The 22,695-nt window shown below is 34.9% G+C and overlaps 1 protein-coding gene and 1 long non-coding RNA gene across 2 annotated transcripts; one reads left to right on the forward strand and one right to left on the reverse strand.

The window, feature by feature from the left end:
* Positions 1 to 2,813: 2,813 nt before the first annotated feature.
* Positions 2,814 to 18,131, reverse strand: LOC149501251 (uncharacterized). The gene is made up of 7 exons (XM_089733973.1): positions 17,862 to 18,131; positions 14,910 to 15,150; positions 10,870 to 14,120; positions 6,115 to 10,308; positions 5,745 to 5,855; positions 4,377 to 4,485; positions 2,814 to 4,281 (listed from the first exon to the last, which is right to left on the reverse strand). Exons 1-3 carry the CDS (start codon positions 17,904 to 17,906, stop codon positions 13,969 to 13,971), a joined length of 438 nt encoding a protein of 145 aa, XP_089590099.1. The 5' UTR covers positions 17,907 to 18,131; the 3' UTR covers positions 2,814 to 4,281; positions 4,377 to 4,485; positions 5,745 to 5,855; positions 6,115 to 10,308; positions 10,870 to 13,968.
* On the forward strand, positions 4,479 to 5,254 carry LOC149501252 (uncharacterized). The gene is made up of 2 exons (XR_016324403.1): positions 4,479 to 4,605; positions 4,917 to 5,254. It is a non-coding gene; the product is annotated as an uncharacterized LOC149501252 (long non-coding RNA).
* Positions 18,132 to 22,695: the final 4,564 nt, after the last annotated feature.

Below are 22,695 nucleotides of genomic sequence, written 5' to 3' on the forward strand. Positions count from 1 at the left end.
GTTGAGCTCAGTTTCACGAAAGTAGTTTCGATATATGCGAAAGTAATATCGTTAAAAAATTAGTGTCGCGAAATCCACAGTATCGCAGTAACCATGGCGCCTTTAGCATCAAAGCTATAATTTGCTATATTCAATGAAGCTAAAGAAATGCTTATATAGGTACCTATAAACTTAAAAAAAGACTATCAAGAAAAAAAAAAGTTGGTAGATTCCAGAATGGTCAACAAGAAGGCATTTAGGTGCAATGAAGTTAGTCTCTGAATTAGCAGATGAAGATCCTGAGAGTTATAAAAACTATTTTCGAATGAGTGAAGATAATTTTGATTTTTTACTATAGGTGTTTTGGGACCCTTGTCATTGATATTCATTAATAAGATCTATATTTTTTTCTGTACTCCATCATTGGTTTGCCATTTTCAACGCTCGAAGCGCGTCCGAACTAACAATACACACGTCCGCACAGCGCAGGCTCTTTCGCGACATTAGTCAGGGGGGTGCAACTCCCATACAAAGGAAAATAACATACAACTAGCGTCATCTTACTCCTGTGGCGACGTCATTTTTGTAACGTTTAGGCATTAATGATCTAATAAATTCACTAGATGGCAGATATGAGTTCTGACTCAATAAAAAATGCTATCGTTGGTAGAAGTTGGAATTATTTCAGAAACAAAAAAAATATATGTTAGAAACATAAACCGTACTTATCAATATTTTTTATTTTTAACAAAAATCCAACATGTCTTATGTTACATTAAATGATATTTCTGTTAGGAAAATAAACAGTATCATGGAAATAAACTGCTACTAAAACCAAATTTTAGAAATATTTTACTTTGGATTGGCAACTTTGTAGTAGTTTGTAGTTTTCAAAATGGCGTACCGTAAAATGGGGTAAATAGGGACAAAATCGAACTTCAGATTGAATTTTAAAATAGTTCCAATTAAATAGTCACTGCTCAACCAAAGAAATAAGTTGAGTCTTGAACGTACCTAGGTGATAAAAACCGTTACATTATTTTAATTATTCAATTTAAAGATATAATCGGAAAAATAATGGCCATCCCAATTTACCCCGCATTAGGGGTAAATTGACACGGGTAAGGGTTAAATTGGGATATTTGTAAGGGTTGTCAGTTCGCGGTACTGCGATATATAGGTAGGTAGGTAGGTGCCATACAATTATTTATATGGACCGAAATGATGAATACAATCCATAATTTAAGCACAATACACAACATAGTGTAAATTAAGCTGGTTTCTATTCCGAAGCGATGTGACGTGAATGATAATCAACAATTCCTATGATCAAAAAAAGTATGTGCATGTTATATTTTAGAAAATTATTATTTCATTTCCTTAAGAATCACAACTCTGAAACAAAATCATAAAATAGAATAAAAAATAGAAAACAAAAGGACTGGAAATGCAATAATACAATTTTATTTAATCAACATTTTCAAAATAATCTTTGAGCAAGAGTAAGATATCAGGTGAATAAGATAAAAAAGCAGATTTATCTGATTACTGCCTATAATAACAAAAATAAAAGAAATTCTTTCTGAGCTAAATAACTAAACTCAATTAATTCACTCACTCATAATTGGAACCTAGATATCTCGGATTTTTAATAATTAATGTTACATTTAAAATCTGAGGCCTGTTTTTATTTGTCTGTGCGTTGTGAATGTTAAAAAAATCATGATTCGACGCGTGAATAGATTCTGAAATAACAAAATCGTTTGAGTTCTTTTTAATTTTATTTTATTGCTATAAAGGACATACGACCGGGCAGATATTACAAGGTAAATGTCGCGAAAAAATGTAATTATATATATACTTTTCTTTTACCTATAGTACTTACATAAACTAACTGATAAACACATTAACCTTCTTTACAATTCGCAATTGAGTGATAGTATAGGCTAAAAATATATTATAAGATATCAGTGACAACCCTAACAAGCCATCCCTATTTTGTCTTTTGGCGTTCCAATTTTGTGTTTTCTCGTCCCTAATTTTTCCAGTCTCGGTCCAAATTACCCCACATACGTCCCAATTGTCCCCAAAAAGAAAGGAAAAAATATACATTTTATATTTTGTCGAAATATTGTATTTAAAATAAGAATATTGCAACTTACCGTTTGTTGTGGTATTTCCAGGTGTATTAAAAACTTATATAAACTGTGATCTTATTGAAAAAACAACGATAATATTACTTTTTTTAAAAGTTCTTTAAGCTGTTTTAAAACGCACTTTTCAATCACTATTTTCAATTTAATTTGACGAATTTTTGGGACCAACTTAACTGATATTTAGTACTTCCATAGTTAACTTGGTTTTTCTTCTATACATTGATAAATATTAACATAAACAAAATTAGGTAGATTCCGTGCTACAGGTACTGTGAGAATCTTCCGCAGGTTTGTCCCAATTTACCCCAGGATCCCAATTTACCCCATGGCATGGTACCTGACGCTTTAATCATAGATTATACACTTAATATATTTAATATATTTGAGATAGATGCGCAACTCTCATTTTTATTTTTGTTTTAGTTAGAGCCCAGGACAGCAGGCGTCGCTGCTGTCGATTATTAGTCTCCCTACCCCCCACCAGGTGGCTTTTTTAGTAATTTTAATATTTTTTATAATTAACTCTCTTTATGAAAAAATCTTATCTTTTAGAATCGCTGAAATTCCCGGTAGTACTTATGAAATATTAAAGAACGTTTGATTGTGTTCAGCATTCTAATCGATAAGACCTTTTCATACAGAGAGAAAACAGTTTTTTAAAATAAAAAGCTGTAATTCTCTGTAAGCTATTTAATTTTCCTATATTACAAACAATTTACTGTTAAAAGATAGTATGAACGTACAATTGTATAAAATTTCGAATAACAATAACTCCTCTAGATTAATCCTACTAGAGTACTTAATAACATTAAATCGAAAGTTATCTAAAAGTTAAATAAGTCTAGATAATCAAATCATTCCATCTCAATTAAGTCATTCGTGCGATATATAAACATGTCAGCTTTCCATTACAAACATAGTAGACAATTTGAATTAAATTTAATAAATTTGTTTCACAATGATAGCAGTTCTTGCTTAAAGTTGATCATGACAGATCATGACCTTGTACGAAAATCTTACATCTATAAACACTACCTATGCTTCGTCATACAATAATTGTCATTCAAACTAGCATTGTAGAGATAATACACACACTAAAGTGAATACTAAATTATTCTTAGCACTCTTATAAATATTTACACATTTAAGAAACAATTAACCCACAATTGTTCATAATATGTGACATTTTGTTCTGCACAAAAGGTTTTTTACATAATTTGAAAAAAAAAAATGTGGAAAAATTGTAATGATGATTTAAAGTACTCTTAAATATTGATAGTTTGTACTTAATGACGCTTATAGAAATCTTAGACATGATTACAATAGTTATAGTTTTATTTCCCTTCTAATTTATTTCTATTCTGACGTTTCTGAAGCTTTAGCTTTGGTAATACTAGATGAAACAAACAGCAGATTGAAAGAAAATCATCTTAAAGTTAATTACATTCATTGCAAACCATTAGTTTGAATTTTGTTACAAAAGAAACTGATGTTCGTTACATGCAAATGAATTATAAACATACACATGCAAACATAAAATGTAAATTTATCTTTTAATCCAAATTAAATGTACATTAATATTACATCTAAGAAAGGGTTTCGAAAATTTTTATTGCCCTCAACGGCAAACGAGTACGCAGCCCGGCTCGTGATAAGTGGTCACCAGTGCTTATAAACTTTAGCGGTGCCATAGGGGTCGCTGTCTATCACTTAAGTTTTAATAAATTTTTAATATACTCAGTCACAAGCATATTGATTTCACAGAATGAAAATGTAAGAAACGTAATCATGTTTGGGCATTTTCGTTTATATCTGCTCATACAGAAAACACGACTTAGCTAATATATTCCACAATAATGCTTTTGAATTACCATTAATTAAAATCATCTTCTCGTAGAATTTACAAAAGGTTATTTACAAAAATTTATATCAGTGTTTTCATATATTACTAACTTACTAATTACAACAACTATTCAAATGTAATATACTATAACTATAAGAACTAAACAACCTATTTTAAAACAAAATTGGTATCAATTTAGTTCATATGAACTATTTCAATTATTAATTTATAAATCATAAACATATTAAAAAAAAAATTAAGATCCCTTGTGAGTTCACATTCCTTGCTGAATCAGTTCTTCTTCTGAAAAGGAGAAAGAAACAAAGTATCTTAAGTATGTAACAAATATTGAAAAAATACGACCATGAAAAATTGAGTGTTAATCTAATCATACTTACATAACCTTCTGCTTCAAATATAGTGCATCAATCTTAATTTTCATGTTTCAGACATTTTATGTGCTCCTTATAATTTTTCCATAAAATTTTGTCATTATCGAACATTTGTCTACAAAAAAATTTATATATATATATGGTAGAAGGATGAACGTGGTCACAGGCCACTTGGTGTAACTAGGTTATCAAACACCAGAAAACAAAACGTGAATGCCATCATCTAACTTTGGATGTGAGATCAATTGTGCTGTATTTTATTTAAATAGGAAACCATGACTGCTTCCCGACAGAAATAAGCAAGATGGTGATACTTTATATCGGTATAACTTTACAATATGCCCTACCTCAACCATTTATATTCCAGTCAGAAGTTGCAGTATTCTTGTATAGTAAAAATATTCTATTTTACCACCAAGAAATCAAAATGATTTATAATTATACTAACCAAGTTAATTTAAAAAAAATCATTTATTTTCTATATTTTTTGTTATAATAATAATATAATCTCATAGATAAAAGAATTAATGTCTAAATTGTTTTCAGCTAAATCATGCATGCAGGCAGTACATCCAGTAAAAATCTTTGATTAACATTTTTTTATAATATATCCTGATACATATTTCTTTAATTCAGCATAAATCAAACAATCGCTACTTTTTAATTGACCCACCACTAATATCAATTGCTCAGTATCAATAGAATAATCTATTTTGAGAATGTCATTAGACTTCTGATTGAAAAACTTTGTAAAGATTTTCATTGGATTAGTGTTGTCTTTCTCACAATTCGCTCCTAGAGAATGAGGTGAACCAAAATTATTAATGAGCAATGTTTTAAAAGCACTAATAAATTGACTACAATTAGGATTAATATTTCCAAAACCGTTACATCTATTACTACTAAAGAAATTCTCCAATGGATCTTGATTCAAATTTCTAGTTAGTAAATTGCAGATATTGTGGTATTGATTTAAAAAATGCCACAATTCTTTAAATACTTTGATGTTATGGATCCAGTTTTGGATTGAAAGAATTGATTTGTGTTTAATATTTACTACATTATTTTTTATAACAACTGATTTGAATTTAATAGACTCTAATATAGGCAGTAAATCATGCCATAAATTAAAATGAGAATTTCTTTTTAAGCAGTTTTTGTATTGTTTTGGCGAATTTTGATAAGAATGACCATTAAATGAATCAAATAATTTGTCAAATTATAATTTGAGCTCCTCTAAAATTCTGAAAAGAAAAGTGTATAATTCAAAATCAAATATACTTGACAAACTATTCAAATATGGGTTTTAGTCATGAATAGTTTTATGTTCAGTATTAGAGTAGTTTATTAAAAAAGACAGATATTGGCACCTACTTCTGTATGATACACTTTCAATTTTTGTCATATTATTCATACTTGAAGTCAGCACAATTCCACTCAGCAACTGTGGCTGATCAATTTCGATGTGAGCTGCATAATTTTGGTCTGAAATATTTACAAACAAATAAATTAATATTGTTATAAGTCTATTTGATGGTAGTATGAAGCACTTTTCAAAATGTCTGTTGCAAAGGCGAATGTTGTTATACATATATTTTTCACTGTTTTCCTGAGATTCTGCACTTAGTACAGATTTCCATTTATTAAATCCCTCAATTTGTTCTATTATCAAACTTCATTCAAATATATAATTAATAATATTTCTGTTAGCAAATGATATAGCGGGAAAATAGTGCAAACTCACCGTTACCAAGGCATCCGAAATAAAATTTCATTCTTGATCTTCGAGGCATGCTGACTATTAATAATAAACTTTCTGTAAGTAATGAAAACAATATACACAGGCATACGAAACTTTATCGAAGAAAAAGTATTGGAGCCAAGTTATGTCTACAGAGAATTCGAAACAGTTTCTTAATGCCTAATCGTCTAATATTCTCACAAACTAAAAGTTGCTCCAAATTGATACTAAATCGTAAAATAGCTCACAAACCGAGACCAAACCAAAAACGATTTAAAAAATTATATTAAGTGTATAATCTATGACATTAGTTTCACGTCGCGTCTACACTATGAAATTAGTAGCATGACACTAATTTCACCAAAAAATCGCGCAGGGCACGAAACTAATTTTCATGCATGAAATTAATGCATGCATTACGAAAGTATTAAATTACACGTAAAACTGTTGGTAAAACTAATGTCACGAAATTAATTTCACGCCACTAATTTCGTAATGTAAATTCGGCTTAATAGAGAAGATTTTGGAAGAGGACAATAAAACTGCAACGATGGAATAGGTTTTGTTTTATGCGCCACGATCCCAATGCTAAATCAATTGAAATATTTCAACCAGGCAGCTTTTGTACGTCACATTGTTTTTTTTTCCTACATATACTGATAGCCTTAAGGCTATTTCAAAATTCAGCTTTACCCTAGCGTGTAGGTGAGCCCCCGGGGCTCAAACCAGAAGTGTTGCTAGCACTGGCCTTAGCAAGATCAGTACTTTGCAGAATCTACCACCAGATCGAAAACGCGACCCACTGAGAAGACCCGGCGAGAAACTCAGTGGGCGTGTCTATGGGTAACTTCGTGCATTATAGACAGAAAAACGTGCTAGCGGTCGTTATGTGAACTTAGTTAGGTACAAGCATCATGCATATTTTTACGAAGAAGTATTGTTCGGTAACGGAATTTGGTTTGATGCCGCCCTAAGCCCAGCGCCACTCTTAATGTTAGAATAAATTTTATTATTAATAATAATAATAATAATACTACCACTATAAATAACTAATAAACTTTACCAATTTTCGTCTCTGAAATTTTAGCATTCAAAAAATTTTGCCGCCCCCAAATTATGCCGCTCGGCCTCTCGCGCCTTGGCGTAAACCATCACTGGTCTCGTGTGTTCAGGATTGTGTTGTGGGAGAGACGATACACAATTCACCTAATACTCCAACCTAAGCACGCAAGGTTGTTATGCCATAAGGCTTCTTCTAATCCATTGTTATTACAATCTAAACTCTTTAAGCCCTACCTATGCGCTGGTAAGCTAAGGGGCTATTCTAGCCAAGCCCGGACCGGTTGGTGAGCTCACGGGTTCAACCAGAATTTTTTTTTAACACTAGCCCTAGCAAGAACAGCGCCCCGCAGAATCTACCACCGGTACATATGTATATTAAAATCAACAATGCGTTTTATTTTTTATTTTTTTTGCCTAGGTGTGTGGACAAGCTCACAGCCCACCTGGTGTTAAGTGGTTACTGGAATCCATAGACATCTACAACGTAAATGCGTCACACACATTGAGATATAAGTTCTAAGGTCTCAGTATAGTTACAACGGCTACCCCACCCTTCAAACCGAAACGCATTACTGCTTCACGGCAGAAATAGGCGGGGCAGTGGTACCTACCCGTGCGGACTCACAAGAGGTCCTACCACCAGTAAAAAATTTAGATATTAAGAATATTTTATTATTAAGAAATAAACGTCTCCATAGCAGAATCTAATTAAAGGCAATTGCTATAATTTATTTTTCAGGAGCTACACAATCGAATGGAAATCTTCCCATTTCATTACAGTTTTAACAAGCACTACGTACTTACATACCTGTGTAGTCATGACCCTCACGGGTAATATAATGAATTTGTAGATGACTATAGCAAACTGAAGGCAAGCCTCTCTCATTCAATAATGTGCTTCATGACATAGGTACCAAACACCCTGCAGTGTGCGAGTTTAGTTAGTGCGAGTTTTTTAACGTTTTCGATAGCGTAAAAGTTATCTCAAGTATGCAGTTGAAACAGCGCTCCTAGCGGCAAACGTAAGCAAACTTTCCAACAAAGGTGCCGACACACTTTCTAATGACTCCTCTTCACAATCGGCCATGATGGTCGATTATGGAAGCTCACGATAGTGTAGAGGGCATAAATGTGTGTGATCGGCCATCATCGCGTATGATCGTGCGCAATCGGCGCTGTGTCGGTAGATCAAAGGAATGATGGCCCATGATTGTGTGAGCGTTCACATCAGCGCCGATTAGTCAGGATGTAGTTGTCTCGAGTGTGTGTCAATTGTGTCGACTACAAAACTATGGTTGCATGGACCCCGTTTTGTTCCGATTGATAGCCACCATCCACCATCTTCTCTTCCTCCATCTTGTTTATCGTTATCCGTGGGCAGCGGCTTGGCTTTGCTCCTAGCATTGCTGAAATCCATGGGCGACACTCACCATCAGGTGGGCCGTATGCTCGTATGTCTACAAGGGCAATAAAAAAAAGTTTTCACGATTCTTTTTTCGCGCACATTTACTAAATGAGCTAACTAAAAATATTGCCGTAGCCGCGATCTCCTCGATTTCCATTATCGATACCTAGACGTCTTAAAATACCAGTAGACAGTCAGTAAATGAACGTTCACGATTGTGTAGAGGGCTGCCCGATCATGGCGGCGATGATGGACGATCATTTGTTGGCCCATCATGGCCGATTGTCAGGAGGAGCCATAACGTTGTGAACTTCGCTCCGTTTTTGATATCGAATTCGTCAGTAATCTGACGTCACAGAAAAAGCGTACCAAAATGACCGTGTTTAAATCGCCCCAAAATGAGAGTGATTTTATTAGAAAAATACGATGATGATCTTGGTAAAGTAATAACTAGTAGAATCGTTTAAAAAAAACATGCATATTCCCTATTAGCCATTTTGTGTTTGATTATAGCAACTAAATCTTCTTTTATACAAACAAATGGAATTACTGCGAAACAATCAATAAAATGTAGCTTACAATCGATATCACGGAATAGATAAATAAGGTTGGAAAGGCCTTTGCTCTAAATTTGTATCAGGACCAGTGTCGCCGCTTTACCCCCACTATTTTAATTTCAACACATACGCAGACTATGATTACAATCATTTCGCACACAACAAAAACATCCACACACAAATCTCAGGGCAGATATTCGTTCGCAGCTAGCACTAAACTTCCGTAGGCATACACACTCACACATGCAAAAAGGCAATAAAAATGTTCATACACGCTAGTGCTTGATAAAGTCGATATTCTTTATCGATAAGTTATCTGATGAATGTTTGAGGAAAAATAAAACATGAAATAAATATTTAAACTATTTTACTTTTATTAAATACAAATAATCACTGTCCCTGAAATAAAATGTATTTATTAAGCAGTTGGCGCTTACTATTAACTGCGAATGAATTTTTCAAAATAAAGTGTAATCTCACGTTAATATATTTTTCAATTATTGCTTTGGTGAGGTCTGTGACGTGGTCTGCTGTAGGGTATTGGCCAATTTGATGATAAATTATGTTCTTAAATATTTCACTACCTACAAAGTTACGCATAATTTTTGTCACTAACATTTTTTTATTTATATTACGTAGGGTTTCCGTATAAACTTTGATAACAGATTCTGATATTTTACAGATCTGTATCAAATCTTTTGACGGATATAACAAGCCACCCTTATCTTTAGCCACTATAAATTTATGTTCTTCGTTTATGCTATTGGACAATAGCGCTCCAATGCATATATCGCAATCTAATTTTTTAATTAAAATATGCGCTATGTATCCTGCAATATGACTAATGATTTGATTGCTAAAATCTGAGATAGTATTAAAAAATTCGTTAATATCCTCTTCGTTATTATCATCATACATACATATATCTTCGTTATTATATCATTATCATCGTCATCATCTTCAACCGCAATCCTTCGTATGGATCTATTAATCCGTAACAATTTTTTGTGTTGGGATTGCCCCTGGTTTATGTACCTATAGCCTAATTTTTTTATGATAAAATCATTTTCCGTAAAATGTTTAGAGCAAATAGTACTCGTCTTTGTCGGCATCCAGTTTCCTCTACCTGTCACATTAATCCATTGTTCCCTGGCGTTAGGTTCTTTAGGAAACCTAAAATTTATAATTTATTGCATAAGTCAAATAGCATTTTACTTAGATTTTAATACGTCTTAGACAATATAGTAAATACCCGTAAATCAGAGGTCTACATGTCCCTTTATATTATACCTTCACATTAATTCAATGATAATATTTCAATAATAATAATATTTAATTTACTCAAAATATGTCTAACTAAGAATATATTAGGTATAATTAATTAAATATAAAAATACTAAAATTATCCATGTCAAATGTAAAGTCGAGAAATCTGTCGATGATTTTATTTAACCGTATAACATAACATTAACAGGTCACCTCACTATCGAACTAGCGTCGGGCCAATCAGGGCAAAGGCCGAAATTTCAAATATTGAAGTGAGAGAACGCAATGCATGTAATTCATTGCAAGCGGACTTGGTCATTGCGTTGATTGGGCGAGTACACATCGCGCAATGTATGTTATTTATAACTTGAGGCAATAATGTTGTTAATGTTTGGAATTTCATAATGATCAGTATATTTTTATGTTTTAGACAAATAATATTGTAATTAAATGGTAATTTCGACTTACCGATGGAAAGATATACCTCCTCGCTCTATACTTGAGGTCTCACTTTTCGTTTTACACGTTATAATTGCACAACACGGCATTATAAAGCACAGATCTGTTGGCCCAAGTAGTCCGAAAGTCCGAAACACACTAAGCGCGGTGAATGACTGAGTCGGTCGAGTTACGTTTGTACAATCATAACCGTGGCACGCTTGCCCCGCCTACATTACCATTCCAACCTTATTTATCTATTCCGTGATCGATATATAACTAGTCAGGTCATAAGTATTGTCACACAGTAAAAACTTTTCTTTTAGAATGCTGGTCACAAAAAAGTTTATTGAATTCGAATTTCGAATTGTTCATGAAAATAAAAATGTATACTTTTAGAATTTTACTCATTTTTAAATATGGAGTGGACGCTTAAAGAAGACCGTGTTGCAGTTATCGCGTTGCATCGTTGCGGTTACGCGCCAATTCAAATTTTTAACATACTGAAAAATTTGAATATAACCAAAAGATTTGTTTATCGTACCATCAAACGATACAATGAAGACTCTAGTGTATATGACAGGTCAAGAAGTGGTCGCCCTCGGTCTGTTAGGACTCCAGCAGTGATAAAAGCTGTGAAGGCGCGAATTCAAAGAAATCCCAAACGTAAGCAGAAACTGTTGGCCCTTCAGATGGGGTTAAGCAGAACCACGGTGAAAAGGGTGTTAAATGAAGACTTAGGGCTTCGGGCATATCGAAGAAAAACAGGACATCGTTTGAATGCTCGTCTAATGGACCTGAGACTGAAGAGATGCCGCGCTTTGTTGAAGCGGTACGCGGGAAAAAAATATCGGGAAATTCTTTTTTCGGATGAAAAAATTTTTACCGTAGAAGAGAGCTACAACAAACAAAATGATAAGGTGTACGCACACAGTAGTGAAGAAGCGAGCAACCGTATTCCGCGTGTCCAACGAGGTCATTTTCCGTCCTCGCTCATGGTATGGTTGGGAGTTTCTTATTGGGGCTTAACAGAGGTACATTTTTGTGAGAAAGGTGTAAAAACGAATGCAGTTGTGTATCAAAATACAGTCCTGACGAACCTTGTGGAACCTGTTTCTCATACCATGTTCAATAACAGGCTCTGGGTATTCCAAAAAGATTCGGCGCCAGCTCATAGAGCGAAGAGCACACAAGACTGGCTGCCGGCGCGTGAAATCGACTTCATCCGGCACGAAGACTGGCCCTCCTCCAGTCCAGATTTGAATCCGTTAGATTACAAGATATGGCATCACTTGGAGGAAAAGGCGTGCTCAAAGCCTCATCCCAATTTGGAGTCACTCAAGACATCCTTGATTAAGGCAGCCGCCGATATTGACATGGACCTCGTTCGTGCTGCGATAGACGACTGGCCGCGCAGATTGAAGGCCTGTATTCAAAATCACGGAGGTAATTTTGAATAAACTTTAGTGTCATAAGCATCTATGTTTTGTTAAGTTCATTTTGGTATATGAATGGTTACATAATGAATAAACTTGTTTCAATTATTTTACATTAAACATGTGACAGAATTTATGACCTAACTAGGTATATATAAATGAATTGCTGTTCGATAGTCTCGCTAAAACTCGAGAACGGCTGGACCGACTTTGCTAATTTTGGTCTTGAATTATTTGTGGAAGTCCAGAGAAGGTTTAAAAGGTAAAGATAAATATGGAAATGCTCGGAATGAAATAAAAATAACAATTTTGTTTTTCCTTTGATGTGTCCCCCGTCGGACGGATTCCTTTTGCGTGTTTTAAGTTTATTTTACACAAAAGTTTAGGTCTTTTATTTATCGATTGAGGCACTACGAAGTCAGCCGGGTCAGCTAGTTCACAATAAATATTTTAGTGATTTTTACATCACTCTAACATTAATATATTTTACATAAATTACATTTGAATAGTACAAACTAACATTATTTCTGAACATTTTCACATCAAGACAGCGTCTATCTAATATCAAATATGGTAGAATAACAGTTTCATCTTGCTAATAATCAATAAATAAAATAACATAGAATAAACTAAACTATATATCATGTCAATTATTGCCAATAGCGGCCTTTGTGCCCATATACACAATGACATAATCGCGTATATAAATAACGTCATCTACTGCTTTTCAGGATATTATCAAAATAACCCTTCTACTCATATCTGTTCATAAAATATTTATAACTACTGATACCATGCACCCCACGCTTTTTTTACAATAAAATTATTTTTTCTTACACTATTTTTAATTAAAATTTATTAAAATTTATTTTCTATTTTTTAGTTGGACTTTCTATAAAAGCGTTTTTTTTTTGTTTTTTTAAACTATAATAGTATTTATTTAGATAAAAACCAAGTTAGTGTCTTCGACATAAAAATAATGAAAATGTGTAAGTTTATTAATTACTTTAAAAGCATTTCACGTTTTACAAGTACTCTCTTTATTAAATTTGTTTTATCGACGGTAGAAAGCGGAATTTTACTGTAGTAACTCGAAAAACCCAAATTTACACCAGAGCTATAAAACTATTTCAAAAGTTAGAAAGATGAAAATTCATACCGTATTTATAAGAACTAGTGGTCCCGCAATAGTCGAAATTAGACTATAATTAATTGAAATTGTAAGTTTGTACACTTTTATGATTCTATTTTCAAAGACTATTAAACTTCTATAATCACAAATTTCGCCAAGACTACACTATAGAAAAATATCAATAAAGACAAACAATATTTAACCTATTCTCAATTTGACCACAGACTATAAGCAATAAGAAAAGTTTGACATAAACAAAGAGTATTTAAATGTGTGTGTGTCAAATACATGGTAGTGTGTGTAATGTTTTCTTTATTGATTTAATGTATTTTTATGCATAATTAAAAAAAAAATAGCATTCTGCACTTCTTCTCTGTATTCTCTATAAGTGTGGGAAATTTCATTCTAATCCGTCAGCGCGATCTTCGTAAAAAGGGGTATAAAGTTTTCCAAAATTCAAGTTCCGACAGAAGACATTTCCGCTTTCTCCCGTCGCTTATAAAAAATATACCTATCATCAATATTATCAAGCCACTATCAATAAAATCCCGTTGATGATGATCAATCCAAACTATGTTTCTTTGAGTGCTGTACGTGATTCTTGAGACTTTGTACGCTTAATTTCTTCTTGCGGATCGCTTGTGACCTGGCGTGTCTCTTCCGAAATTCAGACTGGATCTCAGGAGCACGCCGGCGATGGTCTGCCTGCTCCGCTGTAAAAGTCGCCTTATTATTAGAGACCTTAAGATGCATTTCTCTATGACAACGAATTGTTAATGTATGTACTTAAAATAGAATTAAGAGGTACTCGTCTCAAATTTGCGATTATCTCGTGTTGAGAATGTGTTGAAGTTGCAAAGCCCCCAGCGCTATTGGTACCTAAGCATCAATGTTAGGAAAATGAATATTTGCTGATTAATTGTTAGTGATTTGTGTTAAGATTTATTTTTCCTAATTCCTTCTTCAATCCTCTATACACGCTATCTGTTCAGGCTTCATTTGAAACCGTGTGCCTCGATTAAAAAACAAAAAACAACAAAAAAGGCGGTTAATAAACAAAATAAAACATGATGACGTTGCTAAAAACCTGAATTTGTGAAAATTGTCCATCAAGCTGCATTAGATTATAAATAAATTATAATTATAAATAAATGTAAATAAAATTCTGGTGGTAGGACGTCTTTTGAGTCCGCACGGGTAGGTACCACCACCCTACCTATTCCTGCCGTGAAGCAGTAATGCTTTTCGGTTTGAAGGGTGGGACAGCCGTTGTACTGTAAAAAGTCAGACCTCAAAACTCATGTCTCGAAGTGGGGGCGGCATTTTCGCTGTAGATGTCTATGGCCTCCGGTAACCACTAAACACCAGGTGGGCCGTTAACTCGTCCACACATCTAAGCTATAAAAAAAATATTAGCTGAAGAGAAACAGTGGCAAGACTACAGAAGATTCACGATCCTCAACAATGAGATAATGACGGAGAAGAAGAATAAATCAACTAACCACTTTTCAAAACGTTGATGTCTTCATCATCAACCACCCCTCTCATATTCCGAGTCAGCTCATCGACGGTTCCCAAAGACTCCTGACTGGCTTTCAGCATTTCCTGGTATTGCTCCATAAACTCTTTATTTAAACGATCATCTTCTAAAGAACCAGTAAGCTTCTTCCTTATTGAATATCCAAGAGATTTTGACAAAGGTATTTCTTCTAGGTCAGCTTTCGAATGGCTTGAATGTATCACCTGGAGTTCAGAAAGACATCAAGGTAATTGGTATACACTTTAGAAGACAAACTTAAACGCAATGTTACAGTAAATGATAATATGAAAAGATTGTTATGACATTAAATTTGGTGAGACAAACTAATAAAATCAATATTAATAATTTGAAAGGTGGAAACGACCTCAGGATCAAAATGAGTCGCGGCTTTACGTTGAGATGTCTATAAGTCCCCGTTAGCACTTAACACTATCCCCTTACTATCTCACCGAATCATATTAGTGAGTCGCGATTCCGATCCGGTAGTAGATTCAGAAAAGCTCTGCCCTACCTAGGGCAGATGCTAGCAGCGTCTCTCAGGCTGACCCCCCCCCCCTGAGCTCGTCATCCACTTAGTTGAAACCAGAATTGCCCACCAGTCTTCTAATTGTTAAGTAGGAAAAAAACTCAAAACTAAAATCTTGTCCAGTCATACAATACAACAGAGACTTCTTTCCCGAATTCACTTTCAACTGAATTAATCATCGGTAACATATGCCCACCTTGTATGAATTGACTTTTTAAAGCAATAGTTTCAACGTCACAAAACATGACGAAACGCCTGATGCTTTTTATGAGAAATCCGCAACGTACAATAATAAGGGTATTTTGATAAATTGTATTAGTTACTCTATTGCTTTTTATTGTTACGTATTTGGAAGAAACATTGAAGATTATAAATAATTCGGGCATTTAGCAAATGTGTGCATAGCACAACATTGTGCTATGCACCCATTTGCGTTTGTGTTCCCAGGGGAGTGCAAACATTTGCACTCCCCCGGGAACACACTGTAGAAAACTTAGAGAGGACCGAAGTCCGTTGATGTAAGATAAATGCCAAACTATCAATAATTCAATGACCTCGCGTTTCATACTTCAACTTGTTTTCTTTAAAGAGAATTCGGACAGTCAATAGAGTTATGTTCATTTAACAAAAACGTTGTAGAGTGAAATCAGAATATTTTTTTTTTTTTTTATCGCTTAGATGGGTGGACGAGCTCACAGCCCACCTGGTATTAAGTGGTTACTGGAGCCCATAGACATCTACAAGTTAAATGCGCCACCCACCTTGAGATATAAGTTCTAAGGTCTCAGTATAGTTACAACGGCTGCCCCACTCTTCAAACCGAAACGCATTACTGCTTCACGGCAGAAATAAGCGGGGTGGTGGTACCTACCCGTGCGGACTAACAAGAGGTCCTACCACCAGTAAAATAAAATTCTTCTCCTAATCCTTTTTAACTACTAATTGTTACTGAAAACCATTATTTAAATCAATTATTTATACACTTTTTCGTGGTCTGCTATATACCTAATAATTTAAAGGTGAAAGAAAACGTAGGTAATCAATAATAATGTAACATTATCTTAAAATAGTTCTTCAGAAGTCAAAAATGAATTATTTTTATCTCGACATTCTTTAAGTTCATTCAATCGCTTGTCCTCTTCAATGTCGCGTCTAAATAACAACCAATTAAAATAAAATGAATATTAATAATTTGGAACATTATTTTATACTTTAATGATAACGTTACAGTTAGCGACAGGCAAGGAATTCTTTTTATTGTTGCCTTTTTAGACAGACGAGCTTAAGGCTGATCTGATGGTGAGTGGCTACCGTTCCTCATAGACCTCAGCAATGCCAAGGGCATAGCCAAGTTGCTGCCTACCGCTCAGTACTCTCTGCAAGCTTCCTTTGAAGAAAGACGTCATAGCGCTCGTGAAATACTGCAGAGGGGAGCTCATTCCAGAGCCGGATGGTACGCGGCAGAAAATATCTCTGGACTTGCACTGTCGATGAATGCAGTGGTTTCAGATAGTATGGATGAACTCTGCTCTGGTGGTGAGCGGTGTGATGGTAAAAAGGAGATGGAGAGATCATCTCGAACAATTCCTCAGAGAACTCCCCATGAAATATACGGTAAAAACAGAGGTTCTCTCTGATCCTCCCTCCGTAAGCCCAGAGGTTCGAAGATTTCGCATTATTATTTTCTTTTGCATTTTTACAACTATTCAAACACATTTGACCCAAACCGAAACGTAGGTATTGCATCTTGTGAGACCGCGCGACTAGGTACCTACCACCACTCTGCTTATTTCTGTCACAAGCTAGCCGGATAGGATAGTCGTTACAGAATTGATGCTCAAACCTCATTGTCTCAAGGTTAACAGTGGCATTCATGTGATGCACTTTGGCTCCGGTAACCGGGTTAATGCAATTAAAAGAAACATTGTAAAACTTAACCGTTAACAATTTCATTTACATTTTCAAAGTATATACTGATGTGTATTACACAAAATTCATTCCCGATCTTGCGGACAGAATGGAAAGCAGTAGACGTCGCCCCAAACACGTCATCTCGGATCCTCCCGATCCACTAACGGTGCTTTTAGGTTCCTCAAGCACCGGTCATCGTTCTCGTCGAACCCGTCGCTTGCGACGAAGGGCTCGACGAGTAAATTAACCCTCAGATACCGCCCACTGAGTTTCTCGCCGGATCTTCTCAGTGGGTCGCGTTTCCGTTCCGGTGGTAGATTCTGTGAAGCACGGCTCTTGCTAGGGTTCGTGTTAGCAACGTCATCAGGTTTGAGCCCCGTGAGCTCATCTACTAGTTAAGGCGACGCTGATATAGCCTCCCAAGGCTATCAGCTTAGGTAGAGAAAAAAAAAACACAAAATAAATATATAAAAATACCTTGATTGCTAATCCTAGCACCAATATCAGATTCAGCGTTAACATCACATCTAAATTTCAGAAAACACGCTACAGGTAATTAAATCGACTCGACTGGGCTTTGTATTGGATTTTGAACGAATGATAAAGAAGAGGATTGTTGTCTAACGTAATGTTTAGAGACAATAGTGTTGTGATTTGATGACATTCGTGTTGGTAGTGTTTGTTTCAATGAGATCATGTCGATACGTAGTCTTTTTGTTCTGTTACGTTAGACAAACATATGATTTAGCCCGAACGAAAATTGCTTTAAGAATATTTATACCATAAAATGTTCAAATATATTTTAAATTGTATACACTAGTGTAACAGTACAGTTTGTAAAAATAAATAAATTTTACCTATTTCACTAAAATGTTTACATACATATGTGTTGGAAGATCGTTTTTTTTTGAAATTAAGTTCACACTGTCACATTACAATCAATTTAGGGGGTATCGTTATTACATGTAAATAATCTCATGGTACCCATAATTTTTTCTATTAATCGAATTACTGGTGCTAGGACCTCTTGTGAGTCCGCACGGGCCCGCCGCCCCCCGCCGCCACCCCGGCGCGGACGCGTTGCTCGTCTTGTGTCTAATTAAATTTAACAAAAAAAAATCAAATTGATTGTTTCGTTTTATTAAAGATTTAATATTAGAAAAATTTATATGAGAGTCATCGATTGACATGACGTTATAACGAGTGTTTTTTTGTTAAACTAAAGATCCACTTGATTTCGCCCTACCACATACGTAGGTATATGGTACTGCACGTAATGTAAGACGAAACAATTCAACCGACACAAAACAATGGTTTCGCTTTCCATTGCTGTTTCACGAAATCGAAATGACCTTAAACGACTTTAAATGACGACATTGGGAGCAAAAGCATGATGATTTTTACCGTGGAGCTCTCTTCGTTAAATTTTAATTGATATAGCTGATGCAAGACAGTCCTCTCAAAGGAACTTGCTCAGCCTCAGATAAAACACCAGCTAAAGTCCTACTAGAATTGGAAGCATTTAAATTCACAGAACCCATCAATAAAAATCTTTGCAATGTATTTTTTTTTATTGCTTAGATGGGTGGACGAGCTCACAGCCCACCTGGTGTTAAGTGGTTACTGGAGCCCATAAACATCTACAATGTAAATGTGCCACCCACCTTGAGATATAAGTTCTAAGGTCTCAGTATAGTTACAACGGCTACCCCACCCTTCAAACCGAAACGCATTACTGCTCACAAGAGGTCCTACCACCAGTGATTACGCAAATTATAATTTTGCGGGTTTAATTTTTATTACACGATGTTATTCCTTCACAGTGGAAGTCAATCGTGAACATTTGTAATGTACGTATTTCATTAGAAAAATTGGTACCCGCCTGCGTGATTCGAACACCGGTGCATCGCTATATACGAATGCACCGGACGTTTTATCCTTTAGGCCACGACGACTTGAAACAAAAAAAAAATTATATATATAAAAGAAATGTATGTGGAGCCGTGAAAATTTAACAGATTATAACAAATTAAATTTAACAGTTTTACATTAAAAATTAAACATTAATATTTAACAGTAAATACGTTTGTAAAAGAATGCATCTAAACTCCATCTATGTATTTTGTGTTTTTGATCGACATTAAAATCTAGTATTTTATACAAATTTATTTAACATCTTGATATGGATTCTACCTTTAGAAGAAATCGCTGTATCCAGTAATTCACACACAAAGATAATGATAGCAACGAAAAAAGGTGCCCTTACAAGTTCACTGCTTGATAGATAATAAACTCAAATAATTATAACAAATAAAAATAAAAATAAATTTTAAGATTAACTACAGTGCATCAACCTAGTATCTTAAAACTTGAATTCGTATCGCATCGAATACTCTCATGATATTCGAAATATCAAATATTTAATTACAAAAGCTTACTGACAAAATTCAATTAAAAGAACTTAACGAAGATAATGAAAAACAGTATTAGAGAAGAGCATGTGCTTTCGAACTTATGAATAACTAAAACACACCAACACGCGTTATGTGTTGAGGATTTTCCTCTCTGCAGTATCTCCAGACTGGGGCCGTTCTGAGGCCTAGCTAATGCATGAGCTTTTGCACTCTTCAATTACGATACTTATCGGGACTCTGAACATACCGGTTTATCGAATGTTTTCAGTGGTACTTTCGCATTACCACTTGTGAGTCCGCACGTATAGGTACCACCACCCCGAGTATTTCTGCCGTGAAGCAGTAATACGTTTCGGTTTGAAGGGTGGGGCAGCCGTTGTGACTACATTAAGACCTTAGAACTTATACCTCAAGATGGGTGGCGCATTTACGTTGTAGATGTCTATGGGCTCCAGTAACCACTTAACACCAGGTGGGCTGTGAGCTCGTGCATCCATCTAAGCAATAAAAAAAAAGGGCCGATTTCAAATTTACACTTTGCTTTGATTTAGTTGCATTTTTTTAAGGGGTTTATTTTTAAAATCGCTCGCTATCATAATTTGTGGTAAAAGTGGGCGAAACATTAATTAATTTATGAAAAAAATTACCAATCCTGGGGTCAACGCAACGTCTGATAAGTAGGTGGTACTAGACGTGTGTTTGTTTCGTCGAAGTTAATTTTGTTATTCAGAATTAATAAAACACGTCGTTCACGTCACGGAGAGTGCTTGAAAGAATTGTTCGAGACGATCTTATCATATTCTTTTTACCATTACTCTCACCACCGGAGTAGAATTCGTCCATATTTTTTTTTAGGATCCAGTTTCACTAGGACAGGGCGGACAAAGGCTTAGCCAGGAGGGTTGGGATTTGCTAACAGCTACCCGAGCGCCTCTGAAGGAAACCTAACAGCTCAAGAGCACCTGCTTCGTGAATGAAGCTACCGGATCGGAATCGCGACCCGCTGAGAAGATTCGGTGACAAACTCAGCGGCCTCATTCATACTATCTGGAACGGCTACGTTTATAGACAGTGTGCTTTCAGAAAAGTGCCTATGGAATCGGGCTATGGAATGAACTCCCCTTGACGGTACTTCCCAAGCGCTATGACATGTCCATCAAGCGAGGCTTGCTGAAGGTACCTCAAGGTACTCAGCGCTAGACCGCGACTTGGCTGTGTCTCTGGCCTTGCTGACGACAAGAGCAACGGTAACCACTCGCAATAAAAGAAGTCACATTTCCGAGGGATACAGAAATGCTTACGTCACTCTTTACTGCGTAAGTGCCAGTCTTATAGCAACGGTTACCATTGGTAACTGTTAATACGCGCAAGCGTTGCTATTACTGAAGCGATTTTTTTTAAGGAATTTTATGACCTGGTAACTGAGACCTTTAAGCCATGTCTTATTTTAATTTATAATTCATATTTTTATAAAAAATGATATTATGGAGTGAAATGAAATAAAGATGATTAATTTGAGACATTAATCAACTGGGATGAAATTAAATGAAATGAAATGGGATGATATATAATCTCAGTAAAATGGTGGTCATTTACTAAGATTATTTCAGTGGACTTTTTGGAGGATCCCGAGAAGTTACGTCCAGCGGCTTTGTTTCATTTTCCCACATTTGTGCACTTTCACAGATATTAAACAGTTAATAAACCACCATTATTACACATTTAAACCTCAAGAAACACTAAATAGACAAAATAAAACAAATCACACAAGTTCACTCCTCGCGTTCCCGCCAAAAAGTCTTACTTAAGCGATGGTCATTAACAAGCATAGATAATAAATACCCTTAATATTTATAAAAAGTACATTCTAGATAAGATTTGCTTAAAATCTGTTATTTATTAATGGTTAGTGAACGTTTACACCACAAAAGGAGTACGATAAAGTCTATCGGACGAATAGCTTTTGTAATCTCGTGATAATTGAATGGTATTTCGCAATTTATTAGTTTAGAGTTATGTATTTGTTAGTTAGTTTTAAATGCATGATCAATTTCATTGTCCAAGGAGAGCGCAAAGGAATATCTTAATATAAAATATGGAGTTTGAGATAGCATGTATAAATTTAGATAGCCGCGCGGCAAACGAAGGGAGACTGTTCTAACTCCATACAAATTTGAGATAACCTTTACGCGATCAAGAACGTTAAAAAACTCGCACTAAGCACACTGTTACGGGAAACGTGAATAGGTTCACAAATAATTAAAGCTGCTTTTGAATCTCGCCGGTAACCACGTAAAATACGAGTATTAAGTACCTAAGTATTCGAATGATCGGAAATAAATGTAATGATAACAAAATCAAAATGTATTTTATTTATACCTTCTGCACAAAAACATCATTTCACACAGGATACTGTCACCGACCAGAAATCAAGCGGGGTTACGAGTTAGTAACGTTCAGAACATTGGCGTAAGTAGCTTTTGAAATATCAAAAATATCTTAGTTAAGTTTCAAATAATATTAGAGACGCGGACGACACGAGCAATCAAACCAGCAACTGATAACGTTTGACATTAGGTCAGCTGTTAATAGCTCTGTTATTATCTGGACCAGTTTCACAGTGACATAGCACATAATTGAATACCAGATTGAACCGGTTACTATTTACAGACGAAAACAATGTTGATAACAATAGACCAATAAGTAGACGTGTATGTTGTGAAAGCGACTATCGTTTTATGAAGAAACTTCGGAAAGTTCCTTTCATTTCACTTAATATTTCGTTTAATATTTCTAGTGCAATGAACTTAAAAAAAAACATACACGTCAGCTACGTCTTTCATTAATGTAATTGGTTGATATTCTAAACAATTCGAATGCACATTATTTCGATACTG

This window comes from Bombyx mandarina, chromosome 16, assembly GCF_030267445.1.
Source record: "Bombyx mandarina strain Sakado chromosome 16, ASM3026744v2".
NCBI classification, from domain to species: domain Eukaryota; kingdom Metazoa; phylum Arthropoda; class Insecta; order Lepidoptera; family Bombycidae; genus Bombyx; species Bombyx mandarina.

What these genes read in the sequence shown, in the direction of transcription:
- LOC149501251 (XM_089733973.1), bottom strand. Translation starts at nt 17,906, where the DNA reads ATGTTAACGCTGAATCTGATATTGGTGCTAGGATTAGCAATCAAG. An exon ending in TGCTAGGATTAGCAATCAAG is followed by an intron (nt 15,151 to 17,861) that starts GTATTTTTATAT and finishes TCTGAACTCCAG; the next exon opens with GTGATACATTCAAGCCATTC. An exon ending in CATCAACGTTTTGAAAAGTG is followed by an intron (nt 14,121 to 14,909) that starts GTTAGTTGATTT and finishes CGACTTTTACAG; the next exon opens with CGGAGCAGGCAGACCATCGC.